The 22,540-nt window shown below is 39.9% G+C and overlaps 1 protein-coding gene across 1 annotated transcript in view; it reads left to right on the forward strand.

The window, feature by feature from the left end:
- The first annotated feature begins 3,303 nt into the window (after positions 1 to 3,303).
- LOC148034093 (lon protease homolog, mitochondrial-like) overlaps positions 3,304 to 22,540 on the forward strand; it is a 199,096-nt gene continuing 179,859 nt past the window's right edge. The window contains exon 1 of the mRNA XM_087682085.1: positions 3,304 to 4,097. Coding sequence (XP_087538211.1) covers positions 3,522 to 4,097 — 576 coding nt within the window. The 5' untranslated portion in view covers positions 3,304 to 3,521. The remainder of the gene's footprint in view (positions 4,098 to 22,540) is intronic.

Here is a 22,540-nt window from a genome sequence, read left to right on the forward strand (position 1 = left end):
TGAGTATGAGAGGATTAAAAAATATCGCTTATTATATCTTATGATAACATCACTATTTAACTAAAACCTTGTTTATATTGTATGTAAACATGGCACCCTTGGACAAGGTATACTAATGCTAAGATTTTGTGAAGAATAACATCAAACAAGTTGAAATAGTAGTCACTTTCTTAATCTTGACTAAAATGTATGTGGAACTAAAAATGTATAAAAGTCATTAGGCTAGAGCTCATTTTAGAAGCCAAGGCTTACAAACTTGAATTGAGAATAAATTTTTATATCCAAGAACCTCAAGCAATATTGATATATACTATATATATTTCCAACCATCGAACAAAATTTGATTCACTCAAGGATAAAAACATAGTTATTTAAGTTCCAATAGAGTGTCTTTAACACCACATAATCATGAGACAACTAGCGATGCTAATCCATCACTGCAAAGCTTATTATGTAGTACTAAGAAACATCCTACTAGGCAATAGACCATAGGGAGTGTGTATCCATGCTAGAAATTACACCTTGGGTGATACAAAAATTAAATCCACAAATGATGGAATCATTAGCGCACAAATATGCAAACTGATTCAACTTAATCTCACTGCTCATCTTTTGAGATGATCAGGGAAGATCATATATTTATAATGTAAATATGTACCATTATAGAGGTATCAATGATTGCCATGATATGTTAAGCTAAATCAACTCATGAATAATATTATCAACTCCAATCTCATATAAAATGCCTAGCCCAAAATCCAATTACCATTGATCAAAGCTAGCATAATATGCATTCTAAAGTCTATAAGTGCATGGTGGTAGACTTGGATGAAATCCATATAGGAGTGTATGCGCTACCACCTAAAGGTCTAGAAATAAATTTCTACAACATTGCTATACTTGCCATCAATACATGAAGTAAGTAGCTGTTTGTGTCTCAGTATAAGCCAAGAAAGGAGACACTCATTTCTTATTCGTGGGATGGGGTTCATAGTTGGCTAGACCACCTACATATGTCATTTAATTCGAAACAAGAAGGCTATTGATGTAGTAAATATGTTGTCTAATATATCTAGGTGATGATATATAAGTATCAAAACTAGTATCTAAATTGTGAGATCTTATGTATGTGTATATTGCAATAGTAGGCATTCAAATTTTGTCACTACTATGATTTCATGGCAACAAGCACACCTTTGAGTGCAAGTAAAAGGCTAGCATGGCTAATTTGCAGAGCATGTTGCAAAAGTCATGCACAATTATGGCAACTTGATATCACTTTCGTATTTTGGACATAACTTTTGCATACGATATCAAATTCATGTATTCGATAGCTAAAAACAAAGAGTAGGAAGAGTGCTATAGATTTAAGCACTCACAAAGTTGAATTTCTGCAATTTTTAGCTCTCTATTTTACACAAAATAAAACCGTTCTGGTTTTAACAGCAAGCATTTTATTGGTTTATGCTCTATTGATGCTTATGGGGAATGTTTGTCATGTACGGATGATGGCTTGAAGTTGGAAAGGCTTTTGGGCTAATTAGAGCTTGATTAGATCAGTCATTAAAGTGTCTATTGTTGTAATAATAGTTTGGGTAGCAAGCATATAATAGTGAGTTCCATACTTTGAATGCCATTATGTCGATATGGTATTTTGGGTATGCTACATATCTATGTGATGTCTAGCATTGACATATTAGCCCAGATATGGTTATGTCATACATTGGCGCTTGGATTTGAGGTACATTTGATATGCTTTGGCTTTGGTATGTTGATTTGAGCTTCCATAGTTACTCACTTATGGATTTTGAAGCTTCATTGGACACTTATGCTCCCATATATATTTGTGATGATGTCTTGAGCTTTATCTGCTCACTTTGCATTCCGAATTCACTTTTAGTGGGAGACGTACTTACTTAGCAAAACTTGGTTGTTTGAGATAGTAGGACTCTTGGTTAATGTATATGCTTTCTTGTATGCTATTGGATGTAGTTATCTCCACTTGTGGGCTAATTTGATTTCGTATGCTTTGGACATTGACACTTACCTTTGTCAATAGTTTATTAGCTCTGTATATACATGCATATTCGTTATGTACTGAGCATTGCTGTTCTTTACTCAATCAGTTGTGCATTTGACTCATCTTTGAAGTTGCTCTTAAGATCTTCTACATGCATGATGTATATGCTTATGGGATGTATGGCTTATTTACACTTTGAGTTCATGACAGTATTTGGTATTGGTGGTCTACATTCATGTAGTTTTTCTCCTTTGTTGTGCTTGTAGGTTTAGCGATCTAAATAGATAAATAACCATTTTTTTTGGTGCCATGACCCTAATTTCCAACCCCATTGGTATTAAGGGAGTTCAACCACCATGCATGATTTGTAAGGGATTAATGTAGGTGGGGTAGGTTTTAAGTATTGTTAATTGGACTTCCTTGGTGGACAAAGGACCACGACCCATGTGACTAAATCCATTAATCTATGTACGTATAATAGAATGTAACAAAACTATCATGGGGTGAATGTTGCACTTTATGTTGTCGAAGGGCATAGTCGTTTGTTATGATGATGCATGGTGTGTCAAATTTTTGAGCACTTTTTTGCAATAGCATTTGGAGTTTGATTGAGATAATACTTGGTTGACTTGATCTCAATCTTTTTTTAAAAAGCTTATTTGCCCAACATCTAGCAAAGTTTTGGCATGGGAGTTTTTTATGTGATAGGTGCAATGAGAAAAGAACCGCATGGACTTTGTGTCCTTTATTAAGATTCATTAGGCATACCCTTTAGTTTAACTACATTGCTCCATACATAGCTAGTAACTCATATTTGGCTCCTACATATACTCACGATCCTACTAGGGTAGGGTGATGATTATGTTGGATGGCTTCGAAAAAGTTGATGCTTTTGGATCAATGTTGCTAAATTAAGCTAGAAGCATGACATTCTAGCTATTATGATAGCGGCTTTCTAGTGTGAACCTCTCATTTGATAATTTGGCCTAGATGCAAGCCCATCAAAAAGACCACAAGGAAATGTTAGGGAAGGATTGTGCTATCAAAGGTGCCTAAAAGGGTTACAAACATTTATAATTTTCTTGATCTCTATTTTGACCTCCCTAGTTCTTTGAGTAGCCTCACCTTACGAAAGAAGATTGTGCATTATGGTGGATGCCTCAGTGCCACCAATGTTGTCACCTCACCTCACATAGTGCTTCCACTTCATTTACTTGGCTTCGATAAATTGTGTTGGGGGCCAGGGTTTTAGGTAGCCAAACATAAAGAGCTGAATTTGGATCTCACACTCTCTCGAGTCACTCTCTCGGAGCCTACCCTGTAACACATGCTTCCACTTCCTTTAGCTTCGAGAAATTGCGTGCTCGGGGGGCAAAAGCAGGGGACAGGGTTTTAGCCGAATATGAAAAGCAAAGTTGCCGCCCCTTTCCGAAGCAAAATTTGAGTAATCATAACTCTCTCTCTCTCTCGCATCTACGTCAGGAGCAACGTGTAGGTCTCCATGCTGCTCGCCATCATCGCAGGTCAAGCCCTGCGAGGTGCCCCAGTACGCCACAAGTTCCCGGCCCCGTCTCCTTCCACCCTTCGCATCCCATGTTATTCCGTCTCAGGCGAACGCCCTTTCCTCCTCCGCTTGTGGAATTCCCTAACAGACCCGCCTCTCGCAGGGTCCATTCAAGCCTATGGCTTGCGCCTTTACTCCTCGGACAGCAAAAAGGGGGGGGACTGCGATAAACCGGCGCCTCAGACTGCAGAGCAGGGGGTCAAAGAAGAGAAGGAAAACAATCACCTGGAGGAAAAAGAGGAGAAGGCCAAGGAATCTGCGCAGTCAGAGAGCGGCAATAATGGCAAGGGGAGTGAAGGATCAGGAAAGACCAAATTGCCTGGGCTCTTCAAGAGGTTCCTCATGAAGCCCAAGGAGCCGAAGGAACCTAAAGAGCCCAAGGAGCCCAAAGAGTCCACCAAGGAGCCCAAGGAGCAGAAAGAAGTCAGTGAGAACAGCGCCGTACCTGTTGCAGTCGAGGAAAAGACTGATGCCATTGTCCCTACAGTGGTTCGATATGAGAAAGTCAGGGAGGTGTGCCTTCTTGCAAGCTCTCTTTTCCCTATTTTATTGTATCTTTGGGTGGGCGGGTGCATTGTGACTTCCAATGCGCAATTCTTTCCAGTATTCCTTCCATTAGTTTTCCAATGTGCAATATTCTGATAGTTGACACTTTGTCTTGGCTGCAGATTATTGAATAAACATTATTCATATATGTTTAAAATTCTAGACACAATCTAACCTTTTGTAATACAGCGTATGACACCCTTTAAATCTTAAAAACATCACAATGTTCAGCAAATAATTCAGGAATCTTTGCGTTGGGTCTCTACCATCAACACGATTGTTGTGAATTGAAACACCAACATGATTGCTGTGAATTGAAATGTCTATCGCAAAGTATGTGGATTTTGGTCAACCAAATAATTCCATAAGGAAAATCTTTGGGAGATATAAAGGATTTACCAAGAGCTTGGTTTAATACAATTCTTGACGGTGAAGTGGGCTCAATGACAATGAATCTATTAGAAAAAGAGTCGGGATGCCCTACGTATAAATTACTACAATGGGAATCTTAGATATAGCTACTTTCATAAAATAGATTGAGTAAGCATTGACAAAAAAAGAGTCTGGTAACCACTCCAATAGGGATCTTAGATATTGCTAGCTTCATTAAATAGATTGAGGAATATGTCAATGCTTAGGCTCTCGTCTCGTTAGGAACTACCCTCGATTTCAAGTCATATTTTGGGAATCACACTAAATTTGTTTTTGTGTGAGAGAGAGAGAGAGAGAGAGAGAGAGAGAGAGAGAGAGAGAGAGAGAGAGAGAGAGAGAGAGAGAGAGAGAGAGAGAGAGAGAGAGGGGGGGTTTGCCCAAATGGACACACCCATGTAGACCCTGAGTCATTTCCATTTCCCTTGCTAACAAGGGGATGTGTCCCTTTCTTGTCCCATAGCCATCCCCTTTTTAGGGATGGGACATTCGAGATGTGCCCTTAGTTGGAGATGCGCTCTTGTTTCATAATGCCATTTCAACGTTCGAGGACCTATTCTACTTGTTTGCTATCACTGTACTTAGGATCTGTTCTATAACTTGGGCTGAAGTAATTTGCATCAAATAGGAAATAGATACTATGAAGAACTCTCAATTTTTTAAGAATAAGAGAAGCCTTTTTTCTTGCACAAGTTGAATTTTCTGCAAATGGTGGCAATGTTGTTTCGAAGATTTGTTGCAAGCCAAGATGTCACTGAGTAAGAACATAAACACATTTTCCAAGAAAAGGGTTTAAGGCCCGTGCCATAACCATGTAAAAGAGCTTGTTGGAAGGATTATAGACTTGAATAGCTGAAAGTCTATCTAGAATGCGATTGTCAATATTTTCTAGAGCAATCTTAATTGGTTGTAGCTGGACTTTTAGTCTAGCTAGCTTAAAACCATTGCCCTAGCTAGCAACATATCATCATTACGTTGCGAGGAATACCTTTTTTTAATGGTAAGTTTGGTGAGAGCTATACCAGAGCATGAAAGGAGTGAGGATCGACCCTACTCAATCCATTTTCCAATAGGTTTTCAATTTATGCTTGAAGCTCTTCATGCTTTACTTGAGAACGGGGAACTTTTGGGACAGCTCGATTGCAAAGAGGGTTAAAATATTGCAAGGGAGCCATTGCCTTGTTCAAGAGGTGCAAGAAGTCCGCATACAATTGCATACACACTAGTATGGTATGATAGCCTTCTCAAATGCCATTTTTGCATGGAGGTGAAAAGATGAGGTAGAATTGTCTTGCATAGTTCCATAGTTTTCACCTTGACATCAAGATAGAATGGCTGAAAATCCTTGTGCTGCTTGCAATATTTCTTCAACTTTATTTCATGAGTATCTGAGATAAAAGATAGAAATTGGAATCCTTCAAACCTAGAAGTATGTGATTGTGAAGTGATGCTAGCTTTTGCACTGAGAAAACATAGAATGTATGAATATGACTAAAACACAAGAACTCAGACAAAAACGCAATAAACACATAGCACAAACAGAGAAGAAAGAGAACTTTGAAGAAAATGAATGAATGCTGTAAATGAATGAGAGATTGTATAAGACGTTCAAAGGTAGAGCAATGGGAGTAGTTGGAGAGTAGTGTCTACCGAAGGTGGATTCTGAGGATTGTAATTACCAATTGGAGTTGAGATGATGTTGAATATCGAAGGGCAGCAGGTTGGAAAACCAAAACATAGCTGCTTGGAGGGTTGGAATTGGTAAACACAGTAATCTAATCACTAGGAGATTGAGGTAGTTGATCATTGGCAATAATAGGAGGCTAGACGGCAGCTGTAGAAGTGTTTGCTGACACAGGGCAGCCTGATGCAAAAAATGCATTGATTAGGGTGAAAAAAATGGGGCAGCAGCTAGCGATGGCAATCAGGTAGCAAAATGCAATTGTTTAGGAGCTCCTGGTAGTAAGGCCATTGTTGAAAACTAGGTGCCAATGGTTGGAGGGAGTGTGGTAGCATTTAGCAAGGGATGGAGAGCCCCTCCCATAATCAGGGTTTTCACTTATGGGATACAAAATCTTTAGTAATCTTTGACTTTTGGGGTTATTTTAATGAGCTAATGAAGATTTAATGTGTATGGAATTTTCGTACGACGAACTTCTTTATTGGAAAATGCCTTTATAAGTTTGTTTTAGATGTAGAAAAGGAATTGAGGCTAAGCGATCCTTTGATCACATAAGAATTAAAGGCATGGAAAGAATGGAATGCAAAAGACAAAAATGTGATGTATTGTTTGTTTGGAGTCATTGATAATACTATGCTAGAGTATATCGGAAATGCAAAGAGTACACATGTAGCTTAGACCACCTTTTAAAAATATGTTTTCAGTAAATATAAATGCAAGAAAGATTCAGCTCAAGCAAGAGGCGGGAATACCTTGAAGGAAGGGAAGATGTTTGTAAAGGAGTATGTTTTGAAGGTGAGGAGCATTGTAGATATCTTGGCAGGCATTGATGTAATACCAGATGATGATGATTTGATTTCATCTACTTTGGGTGGATGTAATTTTTCTACTACGAAATATTGAAGACCCAAAATCTCGCGCAAAAGCAGTTCAAAATAATCTCCCGCAACGGAAAAACCTTGGGCTAAGTGCTCCACCCTCGTGCAATAGCAAACTCCAGCTTCGTGTTGCGTATAGGAAGCCGTGGCTTGAAAACCGCGAGCCACCGTAGGCCTACGCGGGAACACCCCTTCAAGGGGGGAAAAAAAGGGATAATGGATAAATTTTTGGCAAATTTTTTTATTAGAACTCCCCTCCCCTTCAGTCGTTGCGTGGCGGCGGGGAGGGGGAGTATGAGTATGAGAAGGAGATAAGTGGAGGAGGAGCATGGGGAGGGGAACATGCTGCCTGCCACGTGTGTGTCCCCCCCCCCCCCCCCCCCCCGGGCCCGAAGCTTGGGGGAGGGAGGAAGGACTGATCATGTGCTGTGCTGCTGCGGCCACTGTCCGTCTGCTGCCGCCGCCAGGCTGCGCTGTCGTCGTCATCACCACCACCATCATCATCATAATCATCATCGTCGTCATCTTCACCTCCACCTCCACCCCCATCATCACTCTCTCTCCACGTCATTCAGCCTGTCATAGAAGCTTGGAAGCTTCTAATTAGAAGCTTCCAATAAGGCTTCCATAAGCCTTATTCACCCATACCTCACGGGTTTTTAAAACTGAGTCTGTAAGGCCCAATTCTTGCGTGGAAGAGGGGAATCTCGGACGGAGTGTCTTCGAAACGCGAAAGGGGGACCAAGGGAGAGTTGTTGAACCGAGATTTAATTCGTCGATGGCTCCCAAGCAAAAGACGAGAGGAGCGCACGCGGGAGCTTCCATCCCGAGTATCCGAGTGGACAACGCCCCGATTCTTAATGCCCAGGTTCCGATAGTATTCCCGCATGAAAAAGATGCATTAAGCATATTTTTTTTGGGAAATTTAAATGCATTTACTCATTCGAGTTATAAAGTTTAGTGGCATGTCGAGCACTTGTTTTTTGCTTGCACCTCCGTGGTCAAGAGTAGCTGCAAATTTCAGTGCATGATGCATAAGTTATTAGAAGAAGTTGTGCGAAGGCATCCTTGTGGCATCTCGCAAAGGATAGGGAATATAACACTATATTTAGGCAATAAATTCTTGGTTGTGCCTCGTGATTAAGGCAATCGTAGACAGACGTTAAATTTTGTCTAAAATGTTGCATTGAAAGGAAAAAAAGATTTATGAACCTTGCAAATTGCATGCGATGATAATTACATTCTAGATTGGGTTAAGTGCTAAAAGAAGGATTAAGTCAATGATAGACTCTTGGCATTCGCTCAAGCGTGGAGTTCTTTATCAAAGTTTGAATGCATCTTCAATAAAAATATTAAAGCTTTGACTTCGTTGCATCAACATAGGGTTTATATGAGTTAGCTCTGAATGTCAATCATTATAGTTTAGGGCAAGGAAAAGAATGATCTCTAAGTTGCATAAAAGCAGAAGGTCTATGGTTTGAAGTTGCATACTCGCATGGAATGATGCATCTCACCTATCTTTCAGTTACTTACATCTTTTAGGGGAAAGTACTTGCAAATTTAGAAGAATGTATTTGCATCCTTAAAAGAAAGATCATCTTAAATCATGGGTTGGTTGGATCAACTAAGTAATCCGCATGAAAATCATAAAGGTACGATTAGATTGCAAATAACGATCACCTCAAAGTGCTAGGTAGGGTTAAGTTACGTTAAAATTCTGCCTAGTATCGCACTTAGGTTGCCAACCTAATATTTCCGATCCCAAAGATCCTATCCACATTCTCGAAAATGTTAGGATTGTCAGATCGGCCGTGCAAGAATGATCTAGGGTTCTCACCCTAGTGATCGGATGACCAGATGCTAGACTTCCGCAAGGAAACTAGGAACCCTAGTGCCAAAGCGTTATCGGCCTAGTAGAGTTAGGGTTTTGGATTGGGTTAAGAGGACTCCCAAACCCTACATCTGGACCAAAGGTATTCTTGACCAAGGAATACTGTGTGATGAAAGAAATAATCCCACAAGTTAGGTGCTGACATCTATCTCGTGCAACAAGTTGTAACGTCGCATGGTTTTGTGTCTAAATCACAAAATAGTATTGCCACTCCTTAGAACAAGGTTGGCAAGTTCTAAGTACAAGTCTAATTTTCTAGAGGATGAATAGTCATCCTGCTACATCACCCTTCCTTGGGGCTGATTTGCCAAGTTAGGGAAATTATGAATTGCCTAATAAGCAATTGACCAATCAAGTGAGGACAACGGGGTTGCCCAGGATTTATTGTCTATAATTTAAGGATACCTAAGGTAGTGACAAGTTGGGTTAACAGGGTATAAACCCTAATCCAGGGAAAAAGGGGTAAACAAGCAACTCAGCTTACGAAACCCTTGGGACCTTGCCAAGTCGCAATTGATCCCGGATCGAATGCTGGATGTATTCGGAGAGAAAGATTCACACCTTAGCAGTTGGCCGTATAAACGACCACTAGAGTGCTTGTGTTTGTACACTTAGGAGCACAGTTTGTTCTTCTTTGCTCAAGGAACTAATGCTGGAAAATAACTAATGCTTCAGGTTAAAAGCCTGGAGGGAGAGGCAGCATCAGTTACCCCCGATTGTCTGTCTAACCCTATCCAAGGGGGTTGTTAGCCGCGCCAGGTACGTGGACCGAACCCGCCGCGAGAGGTCGCTTCGTGGGTGCTACTTGGAGCAGGAAGATGCTTGGGTGCTAGGGGGGGCTCTGGCCATAAATCCCTTGCCTCCGGATCCTGCACAAGAGGCCGACGTGGGATCTCGAGGCCCGCATACTAGTCAACGGGCGGAACTTGGAATAGCGATCCTTGAGGATTGCTGGAATAGCCTTTGGGCGGATTATTTGATGTATTCCAAAGACTGATAAATAAAGATCAAATGTTGAAAAGGAACTTGTTTGACATTGCTTTTCTATGTCAGTGCTTAAGTTACGTGAAGGAACCCGTGATTAATTGGTTAATTAAGGAAGCTGCTTTTGCTTGTCAAACTAAATGTGGTAGGTAATTAGATAACTAAAGCAACTTGAGGAAAGTGCGGTGGATGTGACCTTGGGTCCGTTTTACGGAAGGGTGGTCCCGGTTGGTCGGGAACTTTTCTCAAAGGAATTGACAGCAAGGTAAACAATGACCTAGAATTTACAGAGCTAGACTCCCAATTTATGCTGTTTTAGGGGAATGGAATGGGACTATGCCTTACGGGCAGAGAGGTCGAGCTTCGCATCCCTCTCGTTTTCCATTCTCTTTGAACCAAGTGCAGCATAAATCCGCTTCGACCCTGATGTTTATGCGCAAAGTAGTTCGTCTGGGGCTTGACGCTAGCTACCATTCTAGGAACTTGATCATTAGGAAAACCCTGATTCAGGTCGATCCTAAGTGGGAACGGCCGAAATGCTTCCGCTTCGTGGCAGACTCGGGAAGACCTAGATCGCAAACCCCGTGACATTCCTTGGGATTGCCGGGCGGCGCTTTCTAGACTCTCTTCCCGATGGGCTGCTAAGACGTGTCCCACAAGTGGACAGGGGGACACGTTACAGTTGGTATCTGGTGGAGAAGGCTTGGAAATCTTTTGTTACTTCATTTCAAGTTGATAGATTGGCCATTGCTTATGGCTAGCCAAAGTAGGAATAACCTCGATGGTCACCGTCCGCATGGTAAGGATGACGATGACATTAGATTTCATTTTGGGTTTTCGAGCAAACCCTTTGGCCACCAATTTGGTCTAATGCTTGTCCAAAGAATTGTGATATTATGTTTTGAACATCTACTTCGCTTCAATGACTTCATGTTTGGGTGGTTGAGGCACCACTTCCATAGCTGTTCCTGCTCAATGGCCTCTAATTCTTGCTCCATGGATCTTCACGAGTGGTAATGTCATATAGGTTGGGTTCTTGTCTTCCATGGCATAGGTCATTGACTTCTAATTTGTGTGCAAGAACTCTTTTGAGTGTGTCTAAACACGATGAGATCATTGTGTATCATCTTACACTCCCACTCCCACTCCCATAGTTATTTTCAGATGCATCTGAAAAAAATTTCCGTTGTTTACAGATGCCTATTTTTGATGTTTGAAAAACAAATGTTTGAGAACCTCTTTGACCTTTAAAAAAATTTGGGGAAATTAAAAAACAGGCATTGATTTCAGGTCGCTCTTACCTGTTTTCTGTTCCGTCAGTGTGCACAGCCTAAATCACCTTTCCTCACTGAAAACAACTGATTTCAGCCTGCATGAAGTCGACCAATTGTGGGAAATACAGCTGCATGCCTGGAAGCACTGCTGCCCAACTTTTTTGACCATTGGGTAAGATCTCTCTCTCTCTCTTTCTCTCAGCCTTTAAACATTGCAGTTTATTCAGCCTGCACCATCACTGTTCACAGCCTAAAGGCTGAAAGCTGAAGTCTGAACTTGGAAGTTTGAACATACCTACCTCTCTCTCTCTCTCTCTCTCAGCCTTCAAAGATTGCAATGTGCAGTACAATCAGCCTAAAACAAGCCTTCCTTGTCGGAGAGGGTGGTAATAACCTGATTATGCAACAATTACATCAAGCATATACTTCATATAAACAGAAAATACACACTTTACTACTTTAATCTTGGGACAATGGATAGCTTGTTGGCCCCAAAACTTGTGCACTTTGCGGTATTTCTTTAGCTTTTATTGCAAATGGATGGAGTACAATTGAGATTCTTTGATCTCCACTATCCAAGTGTCTCTTGCTGTCCAAATTGACCAACAAGCCTTCAAACCAATTTGCTCCTTAGGTTACTTGGGAAACTGGTCTTCACCTTGCTCCTTGCAGGACAAATTCAGCCCCAAATTGACATTGGCTGGCTAGCCTCTAGAATCTCCTTGAAATTCTTTAATTTCAGTTTTTGGAATTCAAGTCCTAGGCCCTCAATTTTGAGCACACATCCCAAGGTGGTTGTCAATGTTAAAGATGGAGATGGCAGCTCCAAGCTTAGTACATTGTGAACAGGAGAGAGAGAGAGAGAGAGAGAGAGAGAGAGAGAGAGAGAGTGTGAGAGTGTAGACATAGCTCGACACACGATTCATTCATAAGTGTGTAAGACAAGTACAAAGTACAACCCTTAGACCTTTGGTTTGTGTAGGTGCCTTAAGGTGCATTCACAATTGAAAGTGCGATAAGTGACTAAATTGTAAAATATAAACACACAAAAAGAGAATATTCTACTACTTCTATGTGAGCGTAGGCGTGAGTCAAACCCAACAACCCCCTTGGAGTAAAAAGTGATCAGCATACAAGATCACCCATCGAAGGAGATCAAATTTAAATCATTGTGAAATGCTTCAAATTTGTCTCGAGGAAGAGCTTTGGTAAAGATGTTTGCCACATTATTGTTGGTAGGATAGTAGACAAGGTTTATATCCCTTATATTAAATTATCCTCTCTTTGACAAAGTGATAATGTATCTCTGTGTTTTTCTTGTGTGCATGAAACATTGGGTTTCGTGCCATGCAATGACACTTTGATTGTTAGTAAACAAGGGAGTAGGCTTCGTGAGACAGATACACCAAAATCAGTCAACAAACGGCTTAGCCATACACATTCAACTGTAGTAGTGAAAGTTGCCTTGTATTTACCCTCGCAAGATGATGTGGCAACAATGGATTGTTTCTTGCTAAGCCAAGAAATGCAAGATAAGCTAAGAAAGAAATGTCTTTCACTTGTAGAGTGACGTGAATCAAAATCACCACCCCAATTGAAATCATTGTAAGCATGTAACTATAGTAGGCCCCACTTAGCATAAAGCAATCCAAGAGTCCTAGTACCCTTGCAAGTAACGAAAAACCCGCTTCATAGCTTGGCAATGTGGCATGTGTGGGCTATGCATATATCTGCTCGGGGTTGAAATTGCAAATTGAATATCTGGCCTTGTGTTGCATAAATAAATGAGGCATCCAACTATTGGAGTATATGTATGAATGTCAAACAAATCATCGTCATCATGCAAAGATAGCTTGAGTCTAGTCTCCATTGGTGTGCTAATTGGCTTGCAATCTTGGAAGCCAAATCTCTCAAGGAGTTTACCAATATATTTGGATTGTGACAATCCAATGCCTCTAGCATCATGAATAAACTAGATGCCCAAATAGTAATACAAAGGCCCTAAATTTGACATTTCAAGGATTTGCTGCAAATTTTTCTTGAATGCTGAAATTTAATCAGCATGTGTCCCTGTGAGCAGAAGATCATCCACATAAAGACAAATGACTTGCAAAGATCCCCCTTTTTGCATACGTAAAGAGTAGACTCTGATGGGCTGTTAAGGAATCCTTGGCTGAGAAAAAGGGCATCAATTCTTGCATACCAAGCTCATGGAGCTTGCTTCAAACTAGTTACTATACAAAGTCTTATTTCGCTTGCATACCGAGTGTTCGGATCCTTCAATTGCAAAACCCATGGGCTGCTGAACATACACTTCTTTTTAAAGTTCCCCATGTAGAAATGTAGTTTTAATGTCAAGCTGGTGCACAATCCAACCATAATGGGCAGCTGAAGCAACCATACACCTAATGGTGGTCATATGGGATGTAGGAGCAAACTGTCTACTCATAATTAATGTCCTTCTTTTACGCATAGCCTTTTGCTACAAGCCTGGCTTTGTACTTATCAATGGATCCATCCGCTTTTCTTTTGAGCTTATAGACTCATTTAGTACCAATGGCTTTCTTTCCAACAGGCAATGTAACTAAATCCCATGTTTGATTCTTTATGATAGAATTAAATTCAGCTTGCATTGTTGCCATCCAATGCACACTCTGTTGTGCATTCTTAGAGAATTAGGCTCCTCATCATCAAGTGTGTTTGGTGCCATAAGAAACTCCATTGTATTAGCATGATCATGCAGATGTGCTTGTCTTCGAGTACGACCAGCAAGAGGAGCTTCCAAATGATTGTCTCTTAAAGTCTGCAAGTATCATCTAGGCATTTGTCTAGCCTCCTGATTATGTATATGCTCTTGATGAACCTCAAGTTCAGCATCTTGCCGAATATTCAGATTAGCCATAGGCTGAATTTCTACATTGTTTGATGGGACTGTTTTTCTATTTTCTTCTTCTCTCTTTATTTTTGTTTGTGGAGAGAGACATTGAGGGAGAGAAAGAGAGGCAGAGAGAAATAGAGAGAAGAGGGGAGAGAGAGGAATATAGAAAGAGGGGGATTCATGAAAAATAGAGAGAGAAGTAGAAAAATAGAAAGAAAAGGAGGGAAAGAAAGAGGAAGGGGGAGGGGGGGAAGAAACAAAGAGGGAGAGAGAGAGGGGGGAGAGAGAAACAGAGAGGAAGAAACAAAGAGAGAGGGAGGGAGGGAGGGAGAGAGAGAGAAAGAGGAAGGGAGAGAAAAAAAGGAGGAAGTGACATTTTGTTCATTTAGTGAAGCTCCAGTTGTATCACCAAAAGAAATAGGTAGCAACCCTTCAAACACATCATTTGCAGCTTGATATGTGTCAATACCAACAAGAGATAATTTTGTTTTTTCATTAAAAAATCACATCTCTATTGACAAAGTCTTTCTTGGAAATAGGATCGTACAATTTGTACCCTTTGCTTTCACTGCTATATCCCACAAATATGCACTTGACAGTCTTATTGTTCTTCTTTCTTTCTCAATTCTTTGGGAATATGAGTATATGCAAGACACCCAAAAGTATGAAAGTGACGAACTGAAGGTTTACAACTGTTCCAAGCCTCAAAAGACATGACATTTTTCAATGCCTTCGTAGGGCACCTATTCAAAACATGACAAGCACACATAACTGCTTCCATAAAAAAACGTCGTGGTAAGTTTTTAGCTTTCAGCATACATTTGGCCATCTCCACGAGTGACCTATTCTTCTTTGTTTTGTGATCCCATTCTGTTGTGGAGTATATACAGTAGTATATTGATGGGCAATACCTTTCAACTTCAAAAAATTATTCAGCAAATAAGACATGTATTCTTCTTCTTGGTCTGAATGGAGAGTCTTAATCCTGCAACCAGATTGATTTTCCACAAGTGCAACGAAAGCCAAACATGCATCATACACCTTTGACTTCTTCATCAATGAGTAGACCCAAGAAAAACAGAGTAAGGTTATCAATGAATGCGACAAAATGATAACATCTACCCAACTTTGCTAAAGAAGAAATGGACAACAAATTCTTCTTTACTCTTGGCACATATAATGCATCCTGCAAACGGAGAATAGAGCCATCAATGGCTTTCAAAACAATCTCTCCAACACCTCTAATAAGATAAGATGCATTGTTGATACATTGCACAGATTTGCCAATAGGAGCTACAACAACAGAGGTAAAAAAATCCCTACAGGATGTAATGTGCTTAGAAGTATCAGTGTCAAAGAACCAAGTGCTATCATCCTTTATAGAGTTGAATGCTCTATCTATCCAAGAAGAATCATAATTGCAAGTGTAAAAACAGTAGTCATGATCAACAACAAATGACACGGACTCTGTAGTAGTAGTAGTAGAAGATGCATTGGAAACATATATTCTAGACTCCTCCTTTTTCTCCTTGGCAATGTGTTTCTTGCATTCTGTGATATAGTGACTTGACTTTTTACAATTATGTCACTTGCCTTTCTCCGCTTGCATACCCCCATGTTTCTTGTTGTTTTGTGAAGTGTCTGAATCTCTAGAACTCTGCGGAGCATTCCTAGACTGACTGCCCTTGCTCTTTTGTCTTGCCATAAGAGCTTGTTTTGAGGCTGTAACATCCATCCCATTTCTTTTCCTTGTTTGCTCTTCTTCCAGTAACAAACTAATCAATTGAAGAAAGGTAAGTGGCTGCAAAGAAATTCTCATTGTGAGATTCAATGTTGTATGAAAGGGAAAATAAGAAGCTGGCAAGGAATTCAAAGTAGTAGAGATCATTTGTGCATCATAATAATACTCTTTTGCATTGATCAACTACTCATGCAAGTCTTGAATTTTGTTAAGATGACCCTGCATAGCATCTTTTTTGTCCATCGTTACATTTTCAAGCTCATTTTTCAAGAAAGAAATGTGTGTTTAATTTTTCCAGTAAACATTTGCTTAAGCGTAAGCCATGCTACTCGTGAAGAAGTAGCAGATTGTATATATGGGATTATGGATGTTAAATTGCTAATGCAATAAGTGACAATGCTTGGGTATCCTAAGTGTCCCAAGCCTTTTGTGCAGCTATTCTTTGGGCACGTTTTCCTTGAGGAGGTGAAACTAGCCTTCCTTTCGTGGATGGGTGGTAAATCCCTAATTACAACTTAATTACAGCAGAAAACAATTAATGCAAATCTGAAAATATAAATTTACCTACTGATCTTGGACAATGCACACTCGATTGGCTCCAAAATTGGTACCCCTTTCGGTATTTCTTTAGCTCTATTGAAGAAAAAGTTGATTTACAATGGGATTCTCCCAATCCCCTTCGCAATCCAAATTCCCCTTGCTGTCCAAAGTGACCAGCAAGTCTTCAATCTAAATTTACCTTGCTATCCAAAGTGACCAGCAAGTCTTCAATCTATATTGTCCCTTGTTTCGGGCACTTAATTTGGCCTTCACCCACTTCATAGATGATGGAAATGCCCCAAATTCAATGGTTGGCTAGTCCTCCACTTGAATTTAGCTGAAAAGCACCTTCAGCCCTGTTGAATCTAAGTCTTGGAGCTTCCAAATTGTGGCATGCTTCCCAAGGCTGTTGCTAAACCTTAATTTTTGGTGTAAATTAGGGTTTACAGTAGAGAGATTTGCAATTTTTCAGCCTCCAAGGGTCCAAATATTGAGATATTCAGAGCAAGGCTGTGAAATGGCTGGGAGATGAGAGAGAGCTGAAGGGAGAGAAAATTCAGAGTTTTGTTGTGAAGAATGACTAAAGATCAGTCAAATGCAGCTGTTGCCTTGCCACAATAGCTTGTAGATGCAAAGAACTGAAGAAAATCAGTTATTTACAGTTGTTGCTCTGTCTCAACAGCTTGTAGATGCTGTTACTTGCTGTTGATTGGTCTTCTTCTGCCCCTGGTTGCCTCAGAAGGTTCTCCAATGGCTGCAAATCAGACCAGCAACATCTCCTCTCTCTTTCTTGCAGGCTGAATACACTAAAAATGCCTCTCTCTCGCCTCTAAAGATGTTTTCCAGTTTTGCATGGGCATTTTTGACAAGTGGTAGCCTTTCTAAATGATTTTTCTAGCATTAGTCATAATTAAATATTAATTTTCAGTTTTTAAATACTGAAAATTAATCTAATAATTATTTAGGTGCCTTGAAAAATGATTTGATTGGCCAATAATTAAATTGGCTAGGCAACTTCCATTCCCGAGTGTCTTTGTGTTATCTTTGACCATCTGATTGGCATTAGGTACCATTAAACGTCACTTCTCTAGTGTCACCAACTGACACTTATGGCCAAATGAATGACCTAGGCTAACAAGTGGCACCAGATACCACCTAGTATCTGTGCGGCATAACTTATAGTAACTTTTGCCTTGACATCTCGTGATTTATTCGGGTCTCGGGTTCGTAAATTTACTCTAACCCGAGTTACACCTCACATGTGCAACATTTCCTTAACCATGTGATTAAAAATTAATCCACATGTTAAGTGAGGTTTCAAAAATACATGTCCTCCTGACAGCCCTTCCCCTTGAGATCCTTGCAATTGTCTTGGATTGCACTGCCAAATGCATCAAAAGCAAAGTACTACAATGGAATTTCCGTAGGGCATTATAGTCAATACAACATTGTGCACTGCTGTTCAACCATTCCATATGCCCATATGCTGAAAATTACCAGCCAACATAACATAGCATAATACTCACAAAGAATCTCAAAAACATCGCCAGATTATCATGTGACATGTCCATTTCTCATGAGCTCAACTCATCCAGCAAAACCAAACCATAGTATAGCGAAAACCAAGCATAAACCATGGCTAAAACATCAATGGTATCATAACATATGCTGTTGTCCATGATATTAGATGTAAACCATTGAAAAGTGAGCATAATTTGATCATAAACTGATCACTTGCTGATCTGACAACTGCTCACAAACTGCCGCAAATGTGACGCCAAACTGATCATAAACTCATTGCAAAAACAGACCAGCAATCAGTGCAAAAACTGATGCACAACTGATCCAAAAAGTGACCATAAACGGTTCTCAAGCTGATCAGAAAGTGAGCTGAAACTGGTCATAATTTTTTTCTCAAAATCGAGGCAAAATTCATGTTAAATTGATCATAAGCTGATACAAAAGTATAGTTCTAGTGCCCAAGTGAAACTCATACTCATTTGCATACATCTCACAGTGACTAGTACACTAAGTAGTGATCTCATGGCAAACATACTGTTAGCGAAGTATCTTGGATGCATGCTGAATACTTTCAAGATCCACTACATACGAGAGCTGTCCATAACTAGAGGAGGGGAAGTGCTACCTCACTCGAGCATCAGGCAATACTTTGGACCCTTGCTCTGTTGAACCTGAGGGAGCCCGAACTAAAGTTGGCTCTAATTGAAAGGCATCAAGGTAAAGCTACAACAACAGAGGATGGTTTGCCAAGTCATCCTCTTCCATGCATTTGGTATCCATTGGCGAATAATTCTGAAATTTCACCAAGTATCTCTTGGAAACTTTACCTTTGACCTTTCTTTTCTTATGTGCCAAAATTTGCTCAGGTACTAAAATCTCATCTAGCTCCTCAACCTAAGGCTGAATTTCAGTAGACATATCCTCTGGCACATCACCATGCAAGGGCCTCAACAAACTGACATTAAAGGCATTGCGTATCCGCCAATGTGGAGGTAATTTCAGCTGATATGGCACATTGTTGATCTTCTCCAACACTTGGAAGGGCCCTTAGTATCTCATACTCAACTTTGGATACAATCTTTCTCTTCCTTTCATCTTTTTCAGCCCTGTTTTTTCAAATCGCAGCAATACGTAATCACCCTTTGCAAATTGCAAAGCACGTCTGTGGCAATCAACTGTCCTCTTTTACTTTTTCTTGCGATCTCTGAAGTGTATATTTTATCTTTGCATAGGCTACATCCAAGTCGCCACATAACGATTAGCCTCAAAGATCTTATCCTTAGTTTGCAGAATAGTTGGTACCTTCTTGCCACCCTCAATCACCTCAAATGGAGCTTTGCCCATAGAACTATGCACTGTGTTGTTGTAAACAAACTCAACCAAGGGCAAATACTGCTTCCACTGTGTCTTGTGGTCTGAAACATAGCATCTCAAAAGGTCTAACACTGTGGAATTTGCTTCCTCAGATTGATCATTTATTTGCGGATGGAAGGATGATGAGAATTTCAGTGTGGTATCAATATTCTCAAACAAGCCCTTCCAAAATAAACAGGTCATATGGGGGTCTCGATCACTAATGATCAACTCTGGCATACCATGATACTTAAAGATGTGTTGCAAAAACAATCGTGCCATATGATCAGCCTTTGTTTTTTTCCTCACTGGAATGAAATGGGCTTGTTTGCTAAACTTGCAAATGATAGTCCATATCCCATCATTCCTTGTGGGTGTCTTAGGAAGCTAAAAAATAAAGTCCATTGCAATGCTTTGCCAAGGTCTATCTTCTGGTACTTCACCAATAAAAGGCCTCAATAGGTTCACATGGAATGCATTATGAATTTTTCAATTCTCTGGCAATTTCAGCCTATATGCCACATCATTGATCTTCTTTGAGACTTGAAAAGGGCCATAGTAATGCATACTCAGCTTTGGAAACAAATGTTCCTTGCCCTTCTGTTTTCTCAAACGTGCCTTTTCAAAACACAATAAGATCCAATCATCCTTTTTGAACAAGAGTTCCCGATGATGACTATCAGCATCTCTTTTCTATTTAGCTTGTGACTTTTCTAAGGCATACTTGACCTTTTTATATGCTTCTTCCCAATCTTTTACATAACGACCTCTTTCAAAAATGTTATCTTTTGTTTGCAAAATGGGAGGCAGTTTCTTTCCACCTTCCACAATCTCAAAAGGTGCTTTGCCAGTAGATGAGTGCGCTGTATTATTGTATGCATACTCAACCAATGGCAAGTAGTGTTCCCAAGAAGTCTTATGGTCTGAAACATAACACTTCAGTAGATCTAAAATAGTCGAATTTGCTTCTTCAGACTGTCATCAGTTTGTGGATGGAAAGAAGATGAAAATTTCAGCGTAGTGCCCATGTTTTCAAACAATGCTTTCCAAAACAAGCTAGTCATTCTTGGGTCTCTATCACTGACAATTGACCGTGGCATTCCATGGTACTTGAAGATATTATGCATAAATATCTTTACCATGTGTTCTGACTTAATCTTTTTCCTTATAGGAATGAAATGTGCCTGTTTGGTAAATCTGCAAATGATAGTCCAGATTCCATCATTCCCTGAAGAAGTTCTTGGAAGATCAAAAATGAAATCCATGGCAATACTTTCCCATGGCCTTTTTGGACTAGGCAGTGGTTGTAATAACCTTGGTGCCTTTTGTCTATCAAATTTGACCTTTTGGGATACAAGGCAAGATCTGACATATGCATCAACATTAGATCTCAAGGCTGGCCAATAGAAGAAAGTCTCTACGTCTTTGATTATAGCATCAATATCACGATGTCCTGCATACGGTGGAGCATGACTTTCTAATAAAACTTTTGGCCTTAGCTGTTTTGTAACGCATAGTCTTCCATGCATCATGTTAAGGCCTTCTTTGAACACATAATGGTCATGATGTTGGCCATTGTTTAACTGTTCATAGATTTCAGAGAAATCTTCGTTATTAGCATATTGCTCTTTCATATCATCCAATTCATGGTGATAAGAAATTGAAACAACTGACACCTATGGTTTGCAAGATAAAGCATTTGCAACTACATTCTTCTTGCCTTCCACATGCACTATTTGAAAATGAAACATAGATAGGAAATTTGCCCAATGCATGTGTTTCTCTGACAATTTAGCGTGTGTGAGAAAGTATCTAAGTGTTTGATGATCCATTTGCACTACAAAATCAACACCAAGCAAATAGTGCTTCCAACTACAAAGTGCATGGATCACAGCTAATAACTCTTTCTCGTAAATTTGGTAAGTTCTTTCAACAACAGAAAGTACTCTACTCTCATATGCCACAACTCGGCCATTCTGCATTAATACAGCACCAATGCTATTTCCACATGCATCACATTGCACTACGAATGACTTAGATAGATTTGGCAAAATAAGTATCGGATATGTAGTCATTTTCCCTTTCAAACATCTAAATGCTGATTTCTCTTTGTTAGCCCATTGCCATTTGACATCCTTCTTTTCAAGCGCATGTAAAGGAGAAGCAATCTTTGCAAAGTGTCTTACAAATCTTCTATAGTAAGAGCATAAGCCAAGGAAACAGCGGACATCATGAACAATTTTCAAGTCTGGCCAAGAGACAATTGCTTCTATCTTTGTAGGATTCATCTTCACACCATCTTTAGAAACTATGTGCCCAAGGAAGTGAATCTCTTCCAAAAAGAATTCACTCTTCTTGCCATTCATGAGCAATCTGTTATGCTTAAGCTCATTAAAGACTATATGCTCCTCTTCATTCTTTGAAAAGATAATCATATTATTAAATAATGTGCCAACGAAACTTCGATAAGGGCGGAAAATTCTATCCATCATTGTGTTAAATGTAGTAGGAGCATTGGTCAATTCAAACGGCATGACTAAAAATTCAGAGACCAAATGTCATTCTAAAAGCAATCTTATGGATATCCTCTGGCCTGATTTTGATTTGATGGTACCCACTCTTAAAAATATATCCTGCTAAACATTCTTGCTCTCTGTAATCGATCAAGAATGTCATCTATCGTCGGAATCGGAAACCTGTTCTTGATTGTGTTCTTGTTCAAGGCTCTGTAGTCTGCCATTTCTCGTCTTGTAATCTCTGTAAAACTTGTGTGTATAGTCTTTTTACCCAAAACTGTCCGAGCTTAAATTCTTACAGAAAAGAATTCAAATCCTGGGGATGGAACCATGAAACCGGTCTATGGCTCACATAAAGCGGTAGTTCCTTCAATTAACACCTGGTCTTTTAACACACACAAACAGAAACCTCACTCCCTCGCTCATCGCCAGATTGGCCTTGAAGACCGGTGCCCTTCTCGGTATTTCTTTATCAATTAAAAGATAGAAAATTACAAAAATGAAATGTTCCAAAATACATAACCTACGAACAGATGGTTTTCATCTTTTCTGAGTAAATCCCAACTGCATAAGAACAATACAGCATGACCAGATCAACATCCCCTTTTAGGAAAGGTCCAGCATGTCCAAAACAACATCCCTTTTAGGAAAGCATTTTCTGTGACCAAAACTCAATGATTCATGTGCAGAATTGCAGTCTGCAGATCTCTGAATTCATTGTTCT

This window comes from Lygodium microphyllum, chromosome 7, assembly GCF_053477565.2.
Source record: "Lygodium microphyllum isolate KBCC chromosome 7, Lygodium_microphyllum_v1.1.10, whole genome shotgun sequence".
NCBI classification, from domain to species: domain Eukaryota; kingdom Viridiplantae; phylum Streptophyta; class Polypodiopsida; order Schizaeales; family Lygodiaceae; genus Lygodium; species Lygodium microphyllum.